The 22,442-nt window shown below is 43.4% G+C and overlaps 1 protein-coding gene across 1 annotated transcript in view; it reads left to right on the forward strand.

Moving 5' to 3' along the window:
* Nucleotides 1-22,442, forward strand: part of glipr2 (GLI pathogenesis-related 2) — a 61,897-nt gene that overhangs the window by 13,048 nt on the left and 26,407 nt on the right. The window contains exons 2-5 of the mRNA XM_072566338.1: nucleotides 5,754-5,818; nucleotides 6,994-7,203; nucleotides 14,491-14,568; nucleotides 20,490-20,690. Coding sequence (XP_072422439.1) covers nucleotides 5,791-5,818; nucleotides 6,994-7,203; nucleotides 14,491-14,568; nucleotides 20,490-20,690 — 517 coding nt within the window. The 5' untranslated portion in view covers nucleotides 5,754-5,790. The remainder of the gene's footprint in view (nucleotides 1-5,753; nucleotides 5,819-6,993; nucleotides 7,204-14,490; nucleotides 14,569-20,489; nucleotides 20,691-22,442) is intronic.

A 22,442-nucleotide genomic window follows, 5' to 3' on the forward strand; every position in this document is an offset into this window, starting at 1 on the left:
GAAGGGTAGGAATGTGCATACAGGTGCACAAAAGTATCCAGACTGTGAAGCACAGAAACTGGCTATTGTAGTTGGTCTAGTTTGTATTGTGAACAAAAGTCTACTTCATCTTACCTCTTATTTTTAATTCGTCTTTCCCATGCATGCCTGACTTTCTTTTAAAAATCTCTATGCTATTCACTCAAGTAATTGAAGTGTATCAAATATCCAATGCTAACAATTCTTGCAAACAGAAATCGTGGCTGCATCTCTTTAGAATTCATTTGTATTATATTTATGAATGTTGGTTCTGGTTTTCCCAACAAATGGAAAATTTTCTCTAAACCTACCCTATCAAACCCTTTCATAATTTTTTTAAAATCCCCATCAGATCACGCGCCCCTCCCCCCTGCCAAACTCTCCTTAGCCAGAGAAATGGTTGTTTAACAATCAATCTAATCTCATCACATTGTGAACATTTTTGCACATTTTCCAATGCCTCCGCATCCTCTTTGTAGATGCACAGCACTTACAGAGTTTGCATGAATTTAAACAATCTCTTTGTGTTTCAAGTGAGCATTGAGTGAAGGAGTTGGGATGTCATATTGTGGCTGTAAAGGACATAGGTGAGGTCACTTTTGGAATATGGAGTTCAATTATGGTCTCCCGGCAATAGCAACAATGTTGTTAAACTAGAAAGGGTGCAGAAAATAGTTACAAGGTTGGTGCCTGGACTGGAAGATTTTTTTTTCCTTGATTTGAATGATTATTGTTATATGTACCTCAGTACAGTGAAAAGTTTTGTTTTGTGTGCAGTAAAGGCAGATCATACCATACGAAGGGCATTAGGGTAATAGAATAGGGCAAGGAATACAATTTTAGGACTGCAGAGAAGGTGCAGAAAGAGTGAGATCAACATTAGATTTAGAATTTGAGAGATCCATTCAGAAGTCTAATAGCAGCGAGGAAGAAGCTGTTCTTGAATCTGTTAGCACGTGTGTTTAAACTTTTGTATCTTCTGCCTGATGGAAGAGGTTGAAAGAGATTAGAACCAAGGTGGGAGGGGTCTTTGATAATGTTTGTTACTTTCCCAAGGAAGTGAGAAGTATAGATGGAGTTAATGGATAAAAGATTGGTTTGCAAGATGGACTGGGCTGTGTTCACAACTCTCTGTAGTTTCTTACAGTCCTGGATAGTGCAGATCCGTACCAAGCCGTGATGTATCTGGATACAGTGCTTTCCATAGTACATCTATAAAAATTGTTAACAGCCTTTATGGACAAGCCAAATTTCCTTCATCTCCTGAGGAAGTAGAGGTTTCTTTCTTCGCTGTAGTGTCAATGTGGGTGGACCAGGACAGATCATAGAATGTTACAGCGCAGTATAGGCCCTTCAGCCTTCAATGTTGCACCGATCAGTGAAATTAATCTGATGCCCATCTAACCTCCACTGTTCCATTATTATCCATATGTATGTCCAAGGCCCATTTAAATGCCCTTATTGTCAACAAGTCTACTATTGTTTCAGGCAGGCAGTTCCACGCCCCTACTACTCTCTGAGTAAAGAAACTACCCCTGATATCTGTCGTAAATCTATCACCCCTCAACTTAAAGCTATGACCCCTCATGTTAGCTGTCACCATCTGAGGAAAAAGGCTCTCACTGTCCACTCTATCTTACCCTCTGATTATCTTGTACATCTCTATTAAGTCACCTCTCAAACTTCTTCTCTCCAAAGAAAACAGCCTCAGTTCCCTCAGCCTTTCCTTGGAAGATCTTCCCTCCATACCAGGCAACATCCTAGTAAATCTCCTCTGAACCCTTCCAAAACTTCCACATCCTTCTTATAATGCAGTGACCAGAACTGTATGCAATACTCCAAGTGCAGTGTCCTTACCAGTGTCTTGTACAGATGAAGCATGCCTTCATGGCTCTGAAACTCAATCCCCCTACCAATATATGCCTTCTTAACAATTCCTAACAAGCTGGGTGACAACTTTCAGGGACTTATGCACCTGGACACCGAGGTCTCTCTGTTCATCTACACTGCCAAGAATTTTACCAATAGCCCAGTAGTCTGCATTCCTGTTACTTCTTCCAAAGTGAGCTAACTCACACTTTTTCTCTTTGAACTCCACTTGCCACTTCTCAGCCCAGCTCTGCATCTTATCTATGTCCCTCTGTAACCACAACATCCTTTGGCACTATCTAAACCTCTGCCCACATTAGTGTCATCTGCAAATTTACTAATCCATCCTTCTATACTCACATCCAGATCATTTATAAAAATTACAAACAGCAGTGGCCTCAAAACAGACCCTAGCTGCACACCCCTGGTAACTGAGCTCCAGGATGAACATTTTCCATCACAACCCTCTGTCTTCTTTCAGCTAGCCAATTTCTGATCCAAACCGCTACATCACCTTCAATCCTGAAATTCTGTATTTGTCCAACAGCCTACCGTATGGAACTTTATCAAATGCCGTACTGAAGTCCATAAACACCACAACGACTGCTTTACCTTCATCCACCTGTTTTGTCACCTTCTTGAAGAACTCAATAAGGTTAGTTAGGCATGACCTACCCTTCACAAACCATGTTGACTTTCCCCAATCAAATTATTCCTTTCCAGATGATTATCAATCCTATCTCTTATAACCTTTTCCAACACCTTACCCACAGGTGAAGTAAGGCTCTTTGGCCTATAATTACCAGAATTGTGCCGCCTCCCCTTCTTAAACAAGGGAACAACATTTGCTATCTTCCAGTCTTCTGGCACTACTCCTGTCGACAATGATAACATAAAGATCAAAACTAAAGGCTCTGCAATCTCCTCCCTGGCTTCCTAGAGAATCCGAGGATAAATTCCATCCGACCCAGGGGTCTTATCTATTTTCAGATCTACCAAAATTGCTAAAACGTCCTCTTTGTCAACTGCAACCCCATCTAATCTAGTAACCTGCATCTCCGTATTCTCACTAACATTGCCCTTTTCCAATGTGAATACTGACAAAAAGTATTCATTAAGTGCTTCCCCTATGTCCTCAGATTCCACACTCAACTTTCCACTAGTATCTTTGATTGGCCCTAATCTTACTCTAGTGATTCTTTTATTCCTGATATACCTATAGAAGGCCTTGGGGTTTTCCTTGATCCTATCAGCCAACAGCTTCTCATGTCCCCTCCTGGCTCTTCTTAGCCTTCTCTTCTGATCTTCTCTAGCTAACTTATAACCTTCTTCTTCCTCTTGACAAGAGCTTCAACTTCTTTAGTAAACCATGGCTCCCTCTCTCGACAACTACCTCCCAGCCTGATAGGTATATACTTACCAAGTACCCACAGTAGCTTTTCCTTGAATAAGCTCCATATTTCAAGTGTGTCCATCCCCTGCAGTTTCCTTCGCCATCCTATGCATCCTAAAGCTTGCTTAATCGCATCATAATTGCCTTTCCCCCAATTATACCTCTTCCCCTGCAGTATATACTTATCCCTGCCCATTGTTATTGTAAACATTACCGAACTGAGGTCATTATCGCCAAAGTGCTCACCTACGTCCAAATCTAACACCAGGCCAGGTTCATTCCCCAGTACCAAATCCAATATGGCATCACACCTTGTTTGCCTGTTTACATACTGTGTCAGGACACCCTCCAACACACATTGAACAAAAGCTGATCCATCTAAACTACTTGAACTGAAGTATTCCCAGTCAATATTGGGGAAGCTAAAGGCCCCTATAACAACTACTCTGTTACTCCCGCTCCTGTGGAGAATCATCTTTGCTATCCTTTCCTCTACATCTCTAGAATAATTCGGAGGCCTGTAGATAACTCCCAACAGAGTGACCTCTCCTTTCCTGTTTCTAACCTCAGCCCAAACTACCTCAGTGGATGAGTCCTCAAACGTCATCTCAGCTGCTGTAATACTACCCTTGATTAAAAATGCCACCTACCCCCACACCCCCACCCCACCACCCCCTTTGCCATCTTGTCTGTTTTTACTGAAACATCTAAATCGCGGAATCTGAAACAACCATTCCTGCTTCTCCTCTAGCCATGTCTCTGAAATGGCCACAACATCGAAGTCCCAGGTACAAACCCATGCTGCAAGTTCACCCACCTTATTCCAGATACTCCTGGCGTTGAAGTACACACATTTCAAACCAACATCCTGATTGCTGGTGCCCTCTCATGACCTTGTAAACCTATCCCTGACCTCACTACCCTCAACCTCATGTCCACTGGAACTACAACTCAGGTTCCCATCCACCTGCAGCATTAGTTTAAACCCACCCGAAGAGCGTTACCAAATTTTCTCCCACCCCCCCCCCCGCTCCCCCCCCCCAGGATATTGGTACTGCTCTGGTTCAGGTGAAGACCCATTCTGTTTGCAGAGGTCCCACCTTCCCCAAAAAGAGCTCCAATTATCCAACAATCCAAAACCCTCCGTCCGGCACCATTCCTGCAGCCATATGTTCAGCTCCGCGCTCTCCCTGTTCCTCGCTTCACTAGCATGTGGCACAGGCAACAAACCAGAGATAACACCTCTGTTTGTTCCAGCTCTAAGCTTCCACCCTAGCTCCCTAAATTTCTGCCTTAGATCCCCACTTTTCTTCCTGCCAATGTCGCTGGCGCCTATGTGGGTCTGGTTGGTGATTGTTGGCACTAGCTGGCAATTGTTGGTAATTGTCAATCCTCGGAACTTGATGCTCTCGACCATCTCCACCACGGCATCACTGATGCAAACAGGGGCATGCCTCCCACCTCATGCTGCCTGAAGTCGGGGTAGGGATTATCATCTTTATACAATGCTACCAAGTATTTCCTGTATTCTGTCTTGTCATTGTTTGAGATTCAACTTACAACGGTGGGATCATCAGCAAACTTGTAGATGAAGTTAGGTCGGAATTTAGCCACACAGACATGAGTATATAAGGAATATAGTAAGGAGCTGAGTTTGCAGCCTTGGTGTTGAGGATTATCATGGAGGAGGTGTTTTGTTTGAGTGATAAGGAGAAACTGAATAGACTGGGACTTCTTGTCATCAAGGTTGAGGGGTGACGTTATAGAGGTTTATAAAATCATAAGAGCCATAAATAAGGTGAATAGGTAAGGTCTTTCTAAGGAAAAGAGAGTCCAAAACTAGACAGCATAGGTTTAAAGTGAGAGGGGAAAGATTTAAAAGGGACCTGAGGGGCAACCTTTGTGCATAGAGGGTGGTGCATGTGTGGAATGAGCTGCCTGAGGAAGTGGTAGAAGGGGATACAATTATAACATTTAAAAGAAATTTGGATAGGTTCATGAACAGAAACTGCTTCAAGGGATATGGACCAAACACAGGCAAATGAGACTAGTTAAGTTTGGCATCCCTGGCTGGCATGGAGAGGATGAATTAAAGGGTGATTTTCATGCTGTATGAACTCTTTGACTCTGTGACTAATTCAATCCCTTAAACACCAAACACTAAGAAATAATATCAGAAATAGTATTGGAAAATAATATCGGAAAATAAGGCCAATTTGTTGCAAATATGCTCAATATTAGGTACAGCTACCACTCTCTCCCCCAGTGTAACATGGGTTTGGATTTCTGTTAAACCTCTGATCTAGTCAGTCTGAGAATTAAAATTAGTACTCAATTTAAAGTGGCTGGGATTGAGTGAAAATATTTTGCGACAGATATATACCTGGTTGACTGGTAGAGCCAAATGTGTGGTGGTAGAAACAATGTCCTGTATCCTATGTTCTTTATCAGTCTGACTGTTGTTGCCCTGCAGGTTATCTCATAGAGGCTCCAGGAAGATCAGGATCAGCATGGCATCTCGGAACAAGGATACAGCCGGTAATAGAGGAAAGAATCTCTCTCTCCGTTTACCCTATCTACTTATTCAATCACTTTACAGACATTGATTAAATCACTCTGATGTCATGAGAATATGAGACTGGCCTCTAATACCTGTCTTCAGAATACAGTCTAACCCTTTCAGTCTCAGCATCATTCTGGTGAATCTGTGCTGTGGCCCTTCTGCCTAGTATATCCTTCATGAAGAGTGTTGAAAGAGGGTCAGCCCAAGGAGAGAGATCCTCATCAAGCCTGACTGGCCAAGCCTCATTGTCTAATTCTTGCCTTCTGTAAAAGATGTGAAATGAGTAGAGTTTCACTATCCCACCTCAGCAAAAACTGGGAGATAAGCAACATTCCTAACGTTTCCGGTTTTAACTTTGCTGTTGGATTAAATATCCACCTCAAAAAGGCTGAAGCCTCATAATGTTTGCAAATTGTGTCCTATTGCATCAGATATGACCCTGATGCATTGTTTGACAGGGCTCCTGAGAGGGGAAACTGTGGGGGAGTGGGGCAGAACAATGATCATTCTCATGAGGCAGAAGCAGATAAAAGAGACCCTATTGGGTCCAGTAAATTTGAAACTTCAGGGGAGTCAGGAGGAACAGAATTTTTCCGAGACTCTAACCATTCCCAAAATCCGGCCAGCTACTTGGAAGTCAGGGTCTGTCCTTGTCTGTCAGAAGCCACTGTTCTCCTTCACACCAGTTCCAGGCAGCTCTCCACCACTTAAAATATCTAGGGTCTGTATTGCACCCCTATCGCTTCAGAGTTAAAAACAAGTTGCAAATGTCAGCAATGTTTGCTATCGGACAGCAACCCAACCAGAATGACTCAGGTATGGGATTGGCTTAATGCACTCTATAACATGTTCGCAGTTTGTGGGTGATTTGTCTGAGCCCCCTATAGTATTTTCATACAGCCCCACACCAAACACAAAGGAGCTGGCTCGTGTGTGACCCTTGTGGAAATTTGCTGATCGCAGGTCTGTGGTTTAGAGGAAACACTGACTTGGAGACTGAGTACAAGGGATAAAAACACAAAGTGCTGGAGAAACTCAGCAGGTCTGGCAGCATCTGCAGTGGGTTCACAGACTTAACGTTTCAAATCCAATCTGACTCAAATTCAGAACATTGTGCAATCCTCAGTCACAGTCCATCTCTTTTGTTCAGGGCAAGGCTTTGCTGCACAGTTGTTGAAATCGGTGAATGAATATCGAGCGAAACACGGAGCAGGGCCACTGACCCTGAACCCAGCAATGAGTGAGAAATCTGAGAAGTGGGCAAAGAATCTGGTAGATTCCAGAACATTGAAGCACAGCGACACATCATACGGGGAGAATATCTGGTGTCAGCAAGGCTCTGGCAGTCTCCAGGTTACAGGTACGTCACATCACTGTTTACAACAACACAGAAGGCAGAATCTTACTGGAGCCTGAACGATAGGGGGGTATGGTAGGAAATGTGGCTGAATCGTATGAGATGCCCAGCAAGACCCATCTTGAAGTTGGAACAACTCATTACATTCCTTTACTAAACTTTTTAACTTCTTTAACAAAACATTTTAACTTCTTTAACTAAACGTCTTTAACCTGGCATTGAGGTGAGATTCTCTCCAGGGAGCTTGAGTTGCCAATTAAGGAGAATTATTGCTTGTTAATGAGCTTGTTAACTGCACCTCTAACTTTATTTCTATGCAGCTACCCATCCTATCACCCACTTCCAGCAAACTGGATTCTGGGAATTCTCAACAACTCCCTCAGAACGGATACTTCAGCTCACTGCTTGGTCCAAAGGATCTTCATGTTGGCAATCAATCCACTTGCACTTCCTGTATTTTGAACAATATCTGATAGGCCATGGGAATTGTGGTCCCCAGGCTAAGTATCCAACAAGTCTGAATCAGGTCATTTCAGAGAGCAATTCACACGCAATCACATTGCTTTGGGTCTGCAGTCACATATAGGTTGGACAGGCCTGGCAGATTCTTAATACTGGGATAGCGGGATTGTCCTGTGAGAACAAATTTGGAGACTGGCCTGTGTTCTCCAGCATTGAAGAATAAGAATGATCTAACTAACATATACAAATGATTTCAGGGCCCAAAAAGGTAAAAGCAGAAATTATGTTCCCCTTAACTAGATGGACACAGTCTGAAGATCATAGAGTCTTAGAGTATGCCATACAGCACTGAAACAGACACTTCGATCTAACTTGTCCAAAATGACCAGCTATCATAAAAAAAGACCAATTTGCCAGCATTTGGTCCATATCCCTCCAAACCCTTCCTATTCACATACCCATCCAAATGTCTTTTATATGTAGTAATATTACCACCCTCCATCACTGCCTGTTGCACCTCAATCCATACACACACCAACCTCTGTGTGAAAAAGTTGTCCCTTAGGTCCCTTTTAAATATTTCCCCTCTCACCTTTAACTTGTGTCCTCTAGTTTTGGACTCCTCAATCCTGGGGAAAATACCTTGGCATTTCACCTTATCTATATCCTTCAAGATTTTATAAGCCTCTACAGGGTCACCCCTCAGTCTCCCAGACTCCAGGGAAAAGAGACCTCTAGCCTCTTCTTATAACTCAAACCCTCCGGTCTCAGTAACATCCTTGTAAATCTTTCCTGCACCCTCTCCAGTTTAATAACATCCTTCCTGTTGTTTGAAGACCAGATTTTTATGCAGTACTCTAAAAGTGGCCTCACTAATGTCCTGTACAGCTGTAACATGACATCCCAACTCCTGTACTCAATGCATTTCTATCTCGGACAACAGACTCAACACAGACACTTACTATAAACCAACCGACTTCCACAGCTACCTAGATTACACCTCCTCCCACCCTGCCCCCTGTAAAAACGCCATCCCATATTCCCAATTCCTTCACCTCCGCCGCATCTGCTCCCAGGAGGACCAATTCCAATACCGAACAACCCAGATGGCCTCCTTCTTCAAAGACCCTAATTTCCCCTCAGACGTGGTTGACGATGCTCTCTATTGCATCACCTCCACTTCCCGCTCCTCCCCCCTTGAACCCCGCCCCTCCAATCGCCACCAGGACAGAACCCCACTGGTCCTCACCTACCACCCCACCAACCTCCAGATACATCGCATCATCCTTCGTCATTTCCACCACCTCCAAACAGACTCCACCACCAGGGATATATTTCCCTCCCCACCCCTATCAGCGTTCTGGAAAGACCACTCCCTCTGCGACTCCCTCATCAGATCCACACCCCCGACTAACCCAACCTCCACTCCCGGCACCTTCCCCTGCAACCGCAAGAAATGCAAAACTTGCGCCCACACCTCCCCCTTCACTTCCCTCCAAGGCCCCAAGGGATCCTTCTATATCCGTCACAAATTCATCTGCACCTCCACACACATCATTTACTGCATCCGCTGCACCCGATGTAGCCTCCTATACATTGGGAAGATAGGCTGCCTACTTGCAGAACGTTTCAGAGAACACCTCTGAGACACTCGGACCAACCAACCCAACCACCCCATGGCTCAACACTTTAACTCCCCCTCCCACTCCACCAAGGACATTGCCAGACCATAGCAACACGACGCCTGGAGGAAGAGCGCCTCATCTTCTGCCTAGGAACCCTCAATAACAAGGGATGAATGTAGATTTCTCCAGCTTTCTCATTTCCCCTCCCCCAACCTTTTCTCAGTCCCAACCCTCAGACTCAACACCGCCTTTTTGACCTGCAATCTTCTTCCCAACCTCTCCACCCCCCCCCCCCCCACCCTCTCCGGCCTATCACCTTCACCTTAACCTCCTTCCACCTATCGTATTCCCAACGCCCCTCCCCCAAGTCCCTCCTCCCTATCTTTTATCTTAGCCTGCTTGACATACCCTCCTCATTCCTGAAGAAGGGCTTATGCCCGAAACGTCGATTCTCCTGCTTCTTTGATGCTGCCTGACCTGCTGCATTTTTCCAGCAACACATTCTTAAGCTCTGATCTCCAGCATCTGCAGTCCTCACTTTCTCCTGTACTCAATGCTCTGACAGAGGAAGCCAAACGTGCGAAATGCCTTCTTCACTCTCCTATCTACCTGTGACTCCACTTTCAAAGAACTATGTATCTGTACCCCGAGGTTTCTCTGTTTGACAGCACTCCCCAGGGCCCTACCATTAGCTGTAAAAGTCAGTCAGGATAAGGGCTGAGAAGCTGAATGACAGGCAGCCATCTTGACTCTTCCACCCTTTTCTCTTCTGGAATGAGGGATTGCTGAGTATTAAGGGAGATGGGAGCGAGTGGAACAGCTGTCACTTTCAGTGCGGGTGAAGAGGTCCTGAGTGAGTGAGTTGGGAGTGCAGAGGGCAGGCAGGGTTACAGAGGTTGAGAGTTGGGGTGGGTGTCAGTGAGTGTGGGAATTCTTGAAGACAATTCAAGATGAATTGATGAAAGTAGACCAGTGGATGTGGTGTACATGGATTTTAGCAAGGTGTCTAATAAGGTTCCCCATGGTAGGCTAATTAAAAAAACAGGGAGGCATGGGATACAGGGAAACCTGTCCGTCTGTATACAGAATTGGCTGGCCCATAGAGACATAGGTTGGTGGTAGATGGAAAATATTCAGCCTGGAGTTCAGTGACCAGTGGTGTTCCACAGAGATTGGTTCTGGGATCTCTGCTCTTTGTGATTTTTATGAATGACTTGGATGAGGAAGTGGAAGGGTGGGTTAGTAACTTTGCCGATGACATGTAGGTTGGTGTTGTGGTGGATGGTGTGGAGGGCTGTTGTTAGGTTGCAATGAGACATTGACAGGATGCAGAGCTGGCCTGAGAAGTGGCAGGTGGAGTTCAACCTGGAAAAGTAATTAATTTTGGAAGGATGAATTTGAATGCAGAATACAGGATTAAAGGCAGGATTCCTGGCAGTGTGGAGAAACAGAGGGATCTTGGAGTCCATGTCCGTAGATCCCTCAAAGTTGCCACCAAGTTGATAGGGTTGTTAAGAAGGTGTACATGTGTTGGCTTTCATTAGTAGGAGGATTGAGTTTAAGAGCCGCGAGGTTATGCTGCAACTCTATAGAGTCCTGGTTAGACCACACTTGGAATATTGTGTTCAATTCTGGTTGCCCCATTATAGGAAGGATGTGGAAGCTTCAGAGAGGGTGCAGAGGAGATTTACCAGGATGCTGTCTGGACCAGAAGGCATTATGAAGAAAGGTTGAGGGAGCTAGGGCTTTTCTTATTGGAATGAAGAAGGATGAGAGGTGACTTGATAGAGTATATGACTTTGAGAGGCATAGATATAGTGGATAACTAGAGATTTTTCCCAGGGTGGAAATATCTATCATGAGGGGGCATAATTTTAAGAGGAAGGTTTAGGGGAGATGTCAGAGGTAGGTTCTTTACACAGAAAGTGGTGGGTGTGTGGAATGCACTGCCATCAGTGGTGGTAGAGTCAGGTACATTAGGGACAAGTAAGAAATCCTTGGATAGGCACATGCAAGTTCGTACAATGAAGGGTATGTGGGTTAGTCTGACCTTAGAGTAGGATAAAAGACTGGCACAACATTGAGGGCCAAAGGACAAGTGCTGTACTGTTCTATGTTCTATGCAATAGTGAGAGTGGTAGGATATGAGCCCTGGTAGATGGTGGGTAGAGTAATGGAGCTAGAGTGTGACATATTGGAGAGACTATGGTCACACTGAGACAGGCGGAGTGCTGATGATCATTGGCCTTGCTACAGTTGGGCAGATGACCAAGGTGGCTATGTAGTATCAGTCTGGCATAGTCTAGTGTCATGAACTGGTCCTGGGGCAACAGGACACCCCATATTGTGTCCACCAGCAACTCCAGGTTCCTGTCTGCAATTCAGGGTGCCAAATTTTCCTGGTCTGCCATGTCCGGGGAAAATGTCAGGAACTATGCAGGACAGCTCTGCACTGACTCCTATCCTTGTCCAGGTGCACAGCAGGTTTTAAAAATAGCATCAGCGCTGGCAACACTATTCAATTTTGGGATAACCCAGCAGTGACACAGTGTTCCGGGAATAGCAAGTGGTAGGATTGGGCTGCATTCAGGAAGGAGGAGCATCTTAGAGCAGGGTAGATGGCTCATGAAGAGAGTTTGAAAGATATGGTGAGAATTATCGCTAGGCGTCATGAGGAGAAACTACCCATGAAACTTACATAGTTCAGCCCATTTAACATCAGTGATAGGAGATACACTGGGTTTCGATGTCAGAGGGTGATCTAAGCCTATTGGATACATTGCTTCTATAGGCCCATCTGTACTCGATTCTACCATGGACTGTTTAATATCCATTTAATTCTACAAATTTTCATCTTCCTCAGAGTAACTCCAGGGAAATTCCTGAGTACCTTCCTGGCCTGGTTGCTGACAAAGAAAGAAAGTTTTGGTCTTGGTTCAGTTTATAGAACTCTAGGTTCTGAGTCAGAAATGCGACCCCAAATGCAAATCTGCCATACATGAAATTCACACACAACAGAATCCCACAAACAGAAATGTGACTAGAGACAGATAATCTGTTTTAGTGATGAAAAAAATAAACATTGACCAGGTTAACATGGAGAACTGGCCTGTTATTTTGTCCTAATACTGCCTTAGGATCTTTTCCTTCGTTGTGACAAGACAGGCAGGGTTTCAATTTAAACATTCATCTGAAAGCTGGCTTCTCTAACAATGCAGCATTCTCTCAATACAGCATTGGAAAGTCAACCTAGGTTATGGGCTCAAAACTGCTTTTTGGTAGAGTAGACCTCCCAGTACCCTCAGGGGATATGTTCCAAGATGTACCGCAGAAGCCCAAAACCATGGATAGGTGTGAACCCATTCACGTAAATGGGAAATTTACCTTCTTGGCAACCTCCTGGTCCCTGGATCTGGAACGTTCCCTTTTATATGTTCGGACCGCAGTAAACCATGGGTAGCTGAAACCACGGCAACCGGACCCACGGACCCAGGGGTCACCCTTTTTACTTTTTTCTCAACCTCTAGAACAATTTTCACTCACATCTGAACCCAAACATGATGACACTGAGCAATGATGGGAAGCTGACCTCTCATTGTCTTATTGGCATCTCTTCCTTCCTGATGTACATGACGAGGGGGTGATGGTGTTGGACTGGAGTAGACAAGGTCAAAAGTCACACAATACCAGGTTATATTCCAACAGGTTTATTTGAAATCACAAGATTTTGGAGCGCTGCTCCTCCATCAGGTGAAGTCACTTCAGGAGCAGCACTGTGAAAGTTTATAATTTCAAATAAACCTGTTGAATTATAACCTGGTGTCTTGTGACTTTTGACCTTCTCATGTACCACATTAGTCTGGGTCACATTTTATATAGGCTACTTTTCATTTCTACATAATGAGGGGTCTACAGTATCCAACTAAATAAAATCTAAATTACACCCTCTGAATGAATTACCAAGTATGTGAAACACAGAAATGAGCTATTCAATGTAACCGGTGCATGGCAGTGTTTAAGGTCTATGTGATCCTCCTCAATACCCTACATTATCTGCCTTATCAGCAGATCTTTCCATTCCTTACTGCTCCTGTGCTGAGCTATCTTACCCTTAAAAGCATCTATGCTAATCATCTCAACTACTCAACAAGTTCCACATTCAAATCACTCTCTGCTGAAGAGATTGTCCTGAATTCTTTATTAGATTTATTGGTGAAATTCATCTATACATTATAGTTTTGAAACTCCCACATTTTTTTTCCCTTTTTTTATTCAAGAGACGTGGGTTTCATTAGCTGGGCCAACATTTATTGCCAACCTCATATGAAAATATCTTCTCTGTGTTCACCCTATCCAAGTCTTTTGTTGTCGTGGGATGTTGATTAAGTCAAATTTCTCTTTTCTGTAGAGTATTGTTCTGTTTGTAATTGAGAAATATGTATCTAAAGACTGGTAGTTTCACAGATGGTATCATTAGAAGTGTTCTCTAATAAACTTCATTACATCAAGATCAAATTCGGATGGAGTCTTATCAGGGGTATAATGTCAACTTGAACAGAGCAGATGTTCACTGTAACAGCTTTATGAGAACAGCTTCACTTTAACAAGAATTATAAATTACAGTGGGATTTTATTATTGGAGTAATTTATTATATCAGGATTTTTGTATCTTTATAATAGAAATGTTATGCTTAATAAGAGAAATTTATCCAGCATATTTTATCATAAACAAAACATGAATTGTTGGAAAAAACTCAGCAGATCTGGTCGTATCTGCACAGAGAAAGCACCCGAAACATTAACTCTGCTTTCTCTCCACAGATACTGCCAACCCTGCTGGTTTTTTCCAGAAATTCCTGTTGTTTCTGATTTCTAGCATCTGTAGTATTTTGGTTTTTAAGTTTTATCATAACTTTACTGGAATAGGATTTAACAAGGTTGGGCTTAAAATATAGAAATTTAATGTAATAGCAGTTCATTAAGGAGTTCATTGCAAGGAGTTTGTAACAACAATTTTTCAATACATAGTTTATTACACTGGATTCAGTAAAATAACGTGTTTATATGGTAACTGAAGTTTAATTTTGACAGGGGTCTCTGTAACAAAGTTATTTGTAGAGACATCAAAGTATATTATTTTTCTCACTGAGGCACTCCACTACTTATAGTGGATTTAATTAAATAATTTTATCCCTATTTACAGGAAAGGAAGTTGCAGACTCTTGGTACAATGAAGTTAAAAACTATAACTTCTCTTCTCCCGGATTTCAAAAGAATTGTGGTAAGTGATTGATTGACCCAACAGACTATGATGAGGTCACAGGCCCAATTTGCCCAACCTCTCCTCTTAGGACAGTCCTTCCAACACAGGAACAAGCCTGATGAAGCTTTATTGCACTTCCCTTATGACAACAATGTCTTTTCTGAGATAAGGAGACCAAAAATGCACACAGCTGCAGTCTAATCAAGCTCCCACTCCACTGAAACAAGACTTCACGAGTCCTGTACTCAAATTCTCTTGCAGTAAAGGTTAGTATTCTACAGTCTTCCTAACAGCTTCCTGCACCTGCATGTTAGCCTTCAGTGACATAGTTGCCCTGAGATCCAAATCCCTTTGTGCATTTACCCCATTTTCCAACTTCTCATTTATGAAATGCTTTGCTCATCTCTTCTTGCAACCAAAGTGGTTTGTATTATCTGAAATTTGGAAATATTACAATTAGTCTTTGCATTCAAATCGCTGATATATATACATACATTGTAAACAGCTGGGATATCAATCCTTGTGGTATCCCACTAGTCATAGCCTGCCAATACAAGAATGGCCAATTTATTCCTACACTTTCTTTTCTGTCTGTTAGCCAATCCTTAATCCATACCAATACATTACCTCTCAAACCATGTGCTTTAAATTTGCTAGCCAAACAACACTTCCATTTTGTATCCTCCTTGGCCACTCGACAGCTCATGACATAATGAACTGCACCATTGTTTCCCAACACTGCTTTCAGTTGTCCAACTCAGTAAGACTCCTCACTTGGCTCAAATCTTACCCATTCAATAAATAATCAGGGTATCGCTAACAATGGTTTCACTTCCTGTCCTTGCAACTTCAGTTACACAGTTTTCCAAGAATTAATCCTCGGCTCACTATCCTTTCCAAATCATGTTACCCCTTGAGGACACTCTCCGCAAATATATGGCCTATTTCCATATTGTCATAACTTTATGGGAAGAAATAAAGTTGACTACTCCACAAGCTGTACAAAAAGTATGAATTCCTTATTTTACCACCGGGTATAGTCAATTTGCTTCTCTTTATTGTTGTTCATTAAAATAAAAGAGACTTTCACAGGTTGTTCAATAACTGAAAAAATAACATTTATTACAGACAAACTTATTCTTCAAACAAGTGTCAAGCTGTTATCAACTAAGCTGCAATGCAAATTAAACTGCCTGACCTTTAATCATAAAATCATAGAATCCCTACAGTCTGAAAGCAGGCCATTCAGCCCATCAAGTCCACACCAACACAAGTCCCAAATACACATACATTCATGTGCAGACATACACAACCTTGCAGAGTTATTACAGTTGGGGAAAAATTAGGCAGAAAGGATAAAGAAACTCAACACCGTCTAGGTCAAGGGGTGAATTTAGATGACTTTTCACAATTCCTTTGAATTTCTTTTGATGAGATCCCTTTGCTGACAGTTTCAGAATAATAAAAAAATCTTAAGACTAGATTTCAAATTCAGCTGAAAATAGTTAGGAGTCTAGATATTTGCCCGTCCCCTTTTTAAAAACTATTTCATTGAGAGAGACATAGACTGTGCTGCATTCACCTACAAACTATAACTGTTACTAACTGAAAGAGAGAGAGAGAGAGACTGTCCTGATTCTCCTTGCAAACCTCTCCAACAACTACCCACATTTTCTATGTGTGAGGTGAAGGAAGTACCCATTACCTCAGTTCAGAGGTTGTTGCTAGGTGATAGCAACATAAATCCAATAGGGCTTTCCAGGTCTGCTTGCTCAATGACTAAAGCAGTAAAACTCCACTCTTATGTCTCCCTTAAACATAGCCAGGCACCACTTTCCAAAGTCACCTGTTTTATTATAAACAAATAAACCATCATCATGTTTAACCTTTTGACTCTACAGTTTCAAGAAACCACATCACAATGCCTTTTCAACTCAGTAATGTTCAAGTGTATTTTTTATTTCTCAACATCCATATAACTATATGAATATATGAATTCCCAACAACGATTCATAGAGTCATACAGGTGTACAGCACAGAAACAGACCCTTCGGGCCAACTCGCCATGCCGACCAGATATCCTCAATTAATCCAGTCCCATTTGCCAGCACTTGGCCCATATCTCTCTCAACCTTTCCTATTCATATACTCATCTTGATGCCTTTTAAATGTTGTAATTGTACAACCTCCACTACTTCCTTTGGCAGCTTATTCCATATACGCACCACCCTCTGTGTGAAAAGGTTTCCCCTTAGGTCTCTTTTAAATCTTTCCTCTCTCTAGTTCTGGACTCTCTTAACCCAGGAAAAAGACTTTGTCTATTCACCCTATCCAAACCCCTCATGATTTTATAAACCTCTATAAGGTCAGCCCTCATCCTATGATGCTTCAGGGTAAACAGCCCCAGCCTGTTCAGCCTCTCCCTGTAGGTCAAACCCTCCAACCCTGGCAACATCCTTGTAAATCTTTTCTGAACCCTTTCAAGTTTCACAACATCCTTCCTATAGGAGGGAGACCAGGATTGCATGGAATATTCCAAAAGTGGCTGAACCAATGTCCTGGACAGCCACAACATGACCTCCCAACTCTTATACTCAATGCACGGACCCATAAGAGAAAGCATATCAAACGCCTTCTTCACTATCCTATCTACCTGAGAGACTCCACTTTCAAGGAACTATGAACCTGCACTCCAAGGTCTCTTTGTTCAGTAACACTCCCCAGGACCTTACCATTAAATATAAGTCCAATATGATGATATCCAGCATCTACTTCTCCATCTCTCCCAACCATTCCACTCTCTGTGGAGTTAGATGGTTTATCTGATATATAATCCGAGATAAGCTGCAAAAGTCGCTAACTGAATTCTTCTAAAACGTTTGTCATCATTGGCCCTGTTACCACTCACACTGATCATATCAGAGGCTGAAGCAGACATTTTCAACCTTACCAAACTATTTGACTGAGCTGCTTCCAGCCCAATAATCTTCCCAACACAAAGATATATAACGTCCAACATCTTCGATATAGCATGCCTAGGCCCATTGACTGCAGAAACACTGATCCACCAGTGATTTTTCACCACCAGACCAGACTACTCATGAACCTTCATCACTTAGAAATTTCTAATCGCACAAAGCTTTAATATTTACATCCATTCTGTTCACCCACGATTTTCAGTGCTGGTGACCTTTTGGAAAAGTGACGTTTTCCTTGACCTCAGCTATGCTTTGTTAGAAAATGAAAGCAAGGTCAAAGGCAGTCAGATATATCAAAGAGGGAATGAACAATTACTTTGCTAAGTCAGCTGCTCTTATTGTACTTATTCTTCCTAATAGATACATTGGGAGCCTACAACAGTCGCCTTAATCTCTCCTGGGGCTTGGGCTGCTGCCAACAAAAAAAAGCCACATTCATTTTTAGGAGCGAGACTGTGTTTCACTGCTTCATTGATTGCATTGCCTCAAATAGTTTCCACGTTGTTCCAGATGAATGAATATAATTGTGATAAACCCAGAACATCCAGGGGGAATCACTAATCTCATTGAGTATGAGTTCCCTCAGTAACGGGAAATGGTCTCCCCAGATGGAGCCTGTCACCTGAGTCCTTTATAATGCGGACCTTCTTGTAGCACTGTGGTCCATACCCTAGACTCAGAGACCTGGTTCAAGTCCTACCTCCTCCAGAGGATTGTAATAACATTTCTGAACAGGTTGATTAGAAAAATAGGTTAATTAAAAAATTATAAAGCAGACCCAGGTTTTTGCCTGTAAATATTTAATTGACTGCATGGGAGATTACAGGAGAGTGGTGGTGGTGGTGTAGCAGTTTTCACATAAAACAGTCACGGTGATTTTGGTGGTGGAAGGTCACTCGGTTGTGTATGATAACACTCCAGGGCATAACTAAAAATGAATAAAGCAGACCCAGCCAGGAGGGCATTGGTTCACATCAGCTCATAGCCAATGGTCATCCATTGCCTGAAAATGGCAATGCTCAGACCCAACATCATGCACCATTTGGACGATACTGAGATGGAATCCTGTCTGAGTGTACCCCCATTTGGTTGGAATTTCACACTGGTCCCAAAGTCCTGAACCTCCCTCAGGACTTTCTTGGATAAACATAGTGTGTCTTTTGACCTTGCAAGGAGGTGGGGTGTTTTTCTGTAAAGGCTGCTGCTGCACACCATCCACCTTGACTCTCACGCCGATTGTCCAGACATGCCTTGGTGGGTGGCGGGGATCCTTAGCAGAAGGCTCTCGAAGTAGGAGTCCTTTCTCTTCCACTTGGAGACCTGGGGTGGAGGGTGTTGCATGTGGCAGCCCCTTACAATTGCAAGTTGCAGCAGCTCATGGACTCCCAGCTCCACTATTTAGTTTGCGGCGCTTTGAAGTCTGTGCACCATGTTTATATAGAGTTGTGGGCATTGCATCCCCTTTTTAATTATTTAAGAAATATTTTGTTATGTTTTTAGTTGCACTTCAGCCCCATGCTCCTGATCCTTGGGCAACTGGTGCAGAGGGGTATGGGCAGATCGGAGGAATACCCCATGATTGTGCTCCTTGACAGGGTCCAGGCATGGGCTGTAGAGAGGGGCATCTCTGCTGACTGTCTGCCCCTCTTCTGTGGTTACGTTCATGCCCAGATGTCCTTGAAGAGGGAGTTCGCTATGTGCATTAATGCTCTCAGTGCCTTTAGAGAGAAGTGGGCACCGCAGGGAGTACTATGCTTTATTTCCTCCTCCAATTTCACTTTGATTTAGTCCCTTCCCCTCTACTCCTGACCCCTCCTCACCTTTGATGGTTTATATTGCCCATAATGGACTTTGTTTGTAAATGCTCAATTGGATGCATGGGTGTTTTACTGGTGGTGGTTGATAGTTCAAAACAAGAGAAAGTTATAAAATGTCCCAGTGATTTGACATTGGGGAAGCTGTGTGGTCGTGTGTAAGAGCTTCTAGATTTAAAAAAAAGACAACAAGGAGAGCGGATGGCTGTACTGGACTTGGATTCCCAAAAAGTGTATGATAAGGCACTGGATCAAAGATTATTGCAGAAAACAAAGGTTAATGGTGCAGGGGGTAATATATTGGATAGATAGAAGATTGGCTAGGAAATGAGAAACAGTCAGCAGAAATAGTCATTTTCTGATTCACAAGGTGTGACAAGCACCCCTCCATCACTGATTGACTGAGAAAAATAACTGCTTCTTGTGGAGCAGTTGTAACGTCCCTACTTGTGCACCAGGAGGCCTGAGTTCATATCCCATCCTCTCCCAGACCCAACTTTCTGCCCTGTGCAGGGGCTAGCCTATGAGTCATGGCTTTGTTTTGGTGTTCAGCAATAAATGATGTTCCTTTCCATTTAAGCTTTCTCAATTATGACAGTAGTATTTGTTAAATCCTATTATTATAGGACTTTTAATATAGGAATCTTGTACTAACTCTCCCCCTCCTGGCCCCTCTCTACCACATCTCTGTATTGTCTTCCCCTCATGTTACCACATGACTTCAGCTGCTTAAGGTAACACACTGAAATTAACCTCACTTAAACCCCTCTGGCTTTCGACTTCTCTCCTGTCATTAGAACCATCTCTTTGCCCAGGTTTTTGATCATGTCTTCCATGATTAACTTCACTGGCTGATATACATTTTTTAATAAGAGGACTCAAGTGTCTGTTTCCATGCTGTACATCTCTATAATTCTATAAAGTGCTTATGCACAACGTTGCATGATAAAGGCAAGTCGTTATTGCTGGTCTCTCTGCTGCTGGACACATTGAGAGTAAGTAGCTTCATTTTCTAAAGCTCTGAAATAGTCTGTTGATAAGAGCAGGATTGTTTCTTGTCTTTTGCTACACATAGATTGGAAGCTACAGGGCATACACACGGAATGTCTTGTTCTTCGTAAATCACCCACCTGCTGTTCCTCTACAGGCCATTTCACACAGTTGGTTTGGAGAGAATCCAAGGAGATGGGGGCAGGCCTGGCATCGGATGGCAAAGATCTCACCATCGTGGTGGCCCAGTTCAACCCGGCCGGTAACATCACCAACTCAGGCTACTTTGCTGAAAACGTCCTGCCGATCGGCAGTGAAGTGAAGGAGGACGAGAGTGGCTCGACACAACCAAACACTGGTAAGGCACCAGAAGCTGACAAGGTGGCACCACTGTCAACTGTGGGCTTTGTTAGGAACAGGAATATGCTCCTCACCCCAATGAGCTTGCTAAGCCATTCAACATTAACTCTATGGCTGGTGGAACACTTCAATGCCTTTCACCCCATCCCCATAACCTTCGTAATCAGGAATCTATTAGTCTCTACCTTCAACATACTCAGACTGAACTTCCACAACTCTCTTTTGAGAGAATTTCAAACATCCCAACACTCTGAGCCACCATGGTGGCATGGTGGTTCAGTGGTTAGCACTGCCCTCCTTGGGTGACTGTGTGGAGTTTGCACATTCGTCCCGTGTCTGCGTGGGTTTCCTCCGGGTGCTCCAGTTTCCTCCCACAGTCCAAAGATATGCAGGTTAGGTGGATTGGCTGTGGGAAATACAGGATTAAGAGATGGGGTGCTCTTCAGAGGGTCAGTGTGGACTTGATGATCTTAATGGCCTGCTTCCACACTGTAGGGATTCTATGAAAACCTGTGTGAAAATAATGTGTGAAGTGGAGCAATGACTAAACGCTCAGTTTGGGTAACTCTGAGGCTGTGAACAGAGTTTAGAGACTGGAGTTTCAAAGACTCAGTCATACACCAGCAGAGATTACAAATGATGATTTCAGATCATATCATTAGATCTCAAAACCTCCATTACTCACTGGTATTTTTAAAGTCAGAGGAAGAGTTAGCAACCCACACATTTCCAGTGAACAGACTGTTGAGCTTACTGCAAAAATCATTAATAGCCTTTGTCAGCGCTTTTAAATGTTCAAACAAGAAGTCATTGAATCCCGTACAATGTGGAAGCAGACCATTCAGCCCAACCCAACCCTCCAAAGAGCAACCCACCCCATCCCTGCAATCCTGCATTACCCCTGACTAATCCACCTAGCCAACACATCCCTGAACACTATGGGCAATTTAGCATGGCTAATCCGCCTAACCTGCACATCTTTGCACTGTGGGATGAAACCAGAGCACCCAAAGGAAACCCATGCAGACACAGGGAGAACGTGCAAGCTCCACAGATTCCAGACAGTCGCCTGAGTCTGGAATCAAACCTGAGTTCCTGGCGCTGTGAGGCAGCAGTGCAGCCCTTACTCTGAGGTGTAAGGAAAACATCTAGAACATCTGAGGGCGTAGCTGTTGTGAACACAACAGAAGCTATGAGGACTAATGGCCAACAGTTACGAGAGATGGATAATAAATGCAGCTCCAGGTTAGTCTCTCTAAATGTCTCAGCTCTGTCATTATGCCCTTGAGTAATGGAAGAGGCATCCACTCCAAACTTCTACATGCTAGCAGTACTGAGGGGCTGGTGCCGCAGAGAGTCTCAATCTTTCACTGTGTGTCAGCAAGCTGTTCCTTGCAGCTACTTAGTGCTGCTGCTGCTCAGGCTTCTCTGAGAGGTTGGTCATTTTCAGTCAATGGAGGACCTCACGTGTTCAAATCCCTTGATCATCACAGATTACATCACAGAGCTCCTCCATTGTCTTCCTATGTCTTGGTAATACCTTGGGAATCTCTGATCTTTAGGAAACTATATGCTTCTGATTATGCAGAAAACCCTATGTCTTCACCAGCAGAGACTGGCTGTGTCTATTCTCTGAGAAGACACTACCCACAGCTTGATCTGTCTCACCCTCTAGCTCCCACTCACTTGTTGATGCCTAACTCGCCCAATGCTCTCTGTTCGAAGCTAGATGGAGTCACCATTGAAGTGA

The sequence above is a fragment of the Chiloscyllium punctatum genome, chromosome 49 (assembly GCF_047496795.1).
Source record: "Chiloscyllium punctatum isolate Juve2018m chromosome 49, sChiPun1.3, whole genome shotgun sequence".
Taxonomy (NCBI): domain Eukaryota; kingdom Metazoa; phylum Chordata; class Chondrichthyes; order Orectolobiformes; family Hemiscylliidae; genus Chiloscyllium; species Chiloscyllium punctatum.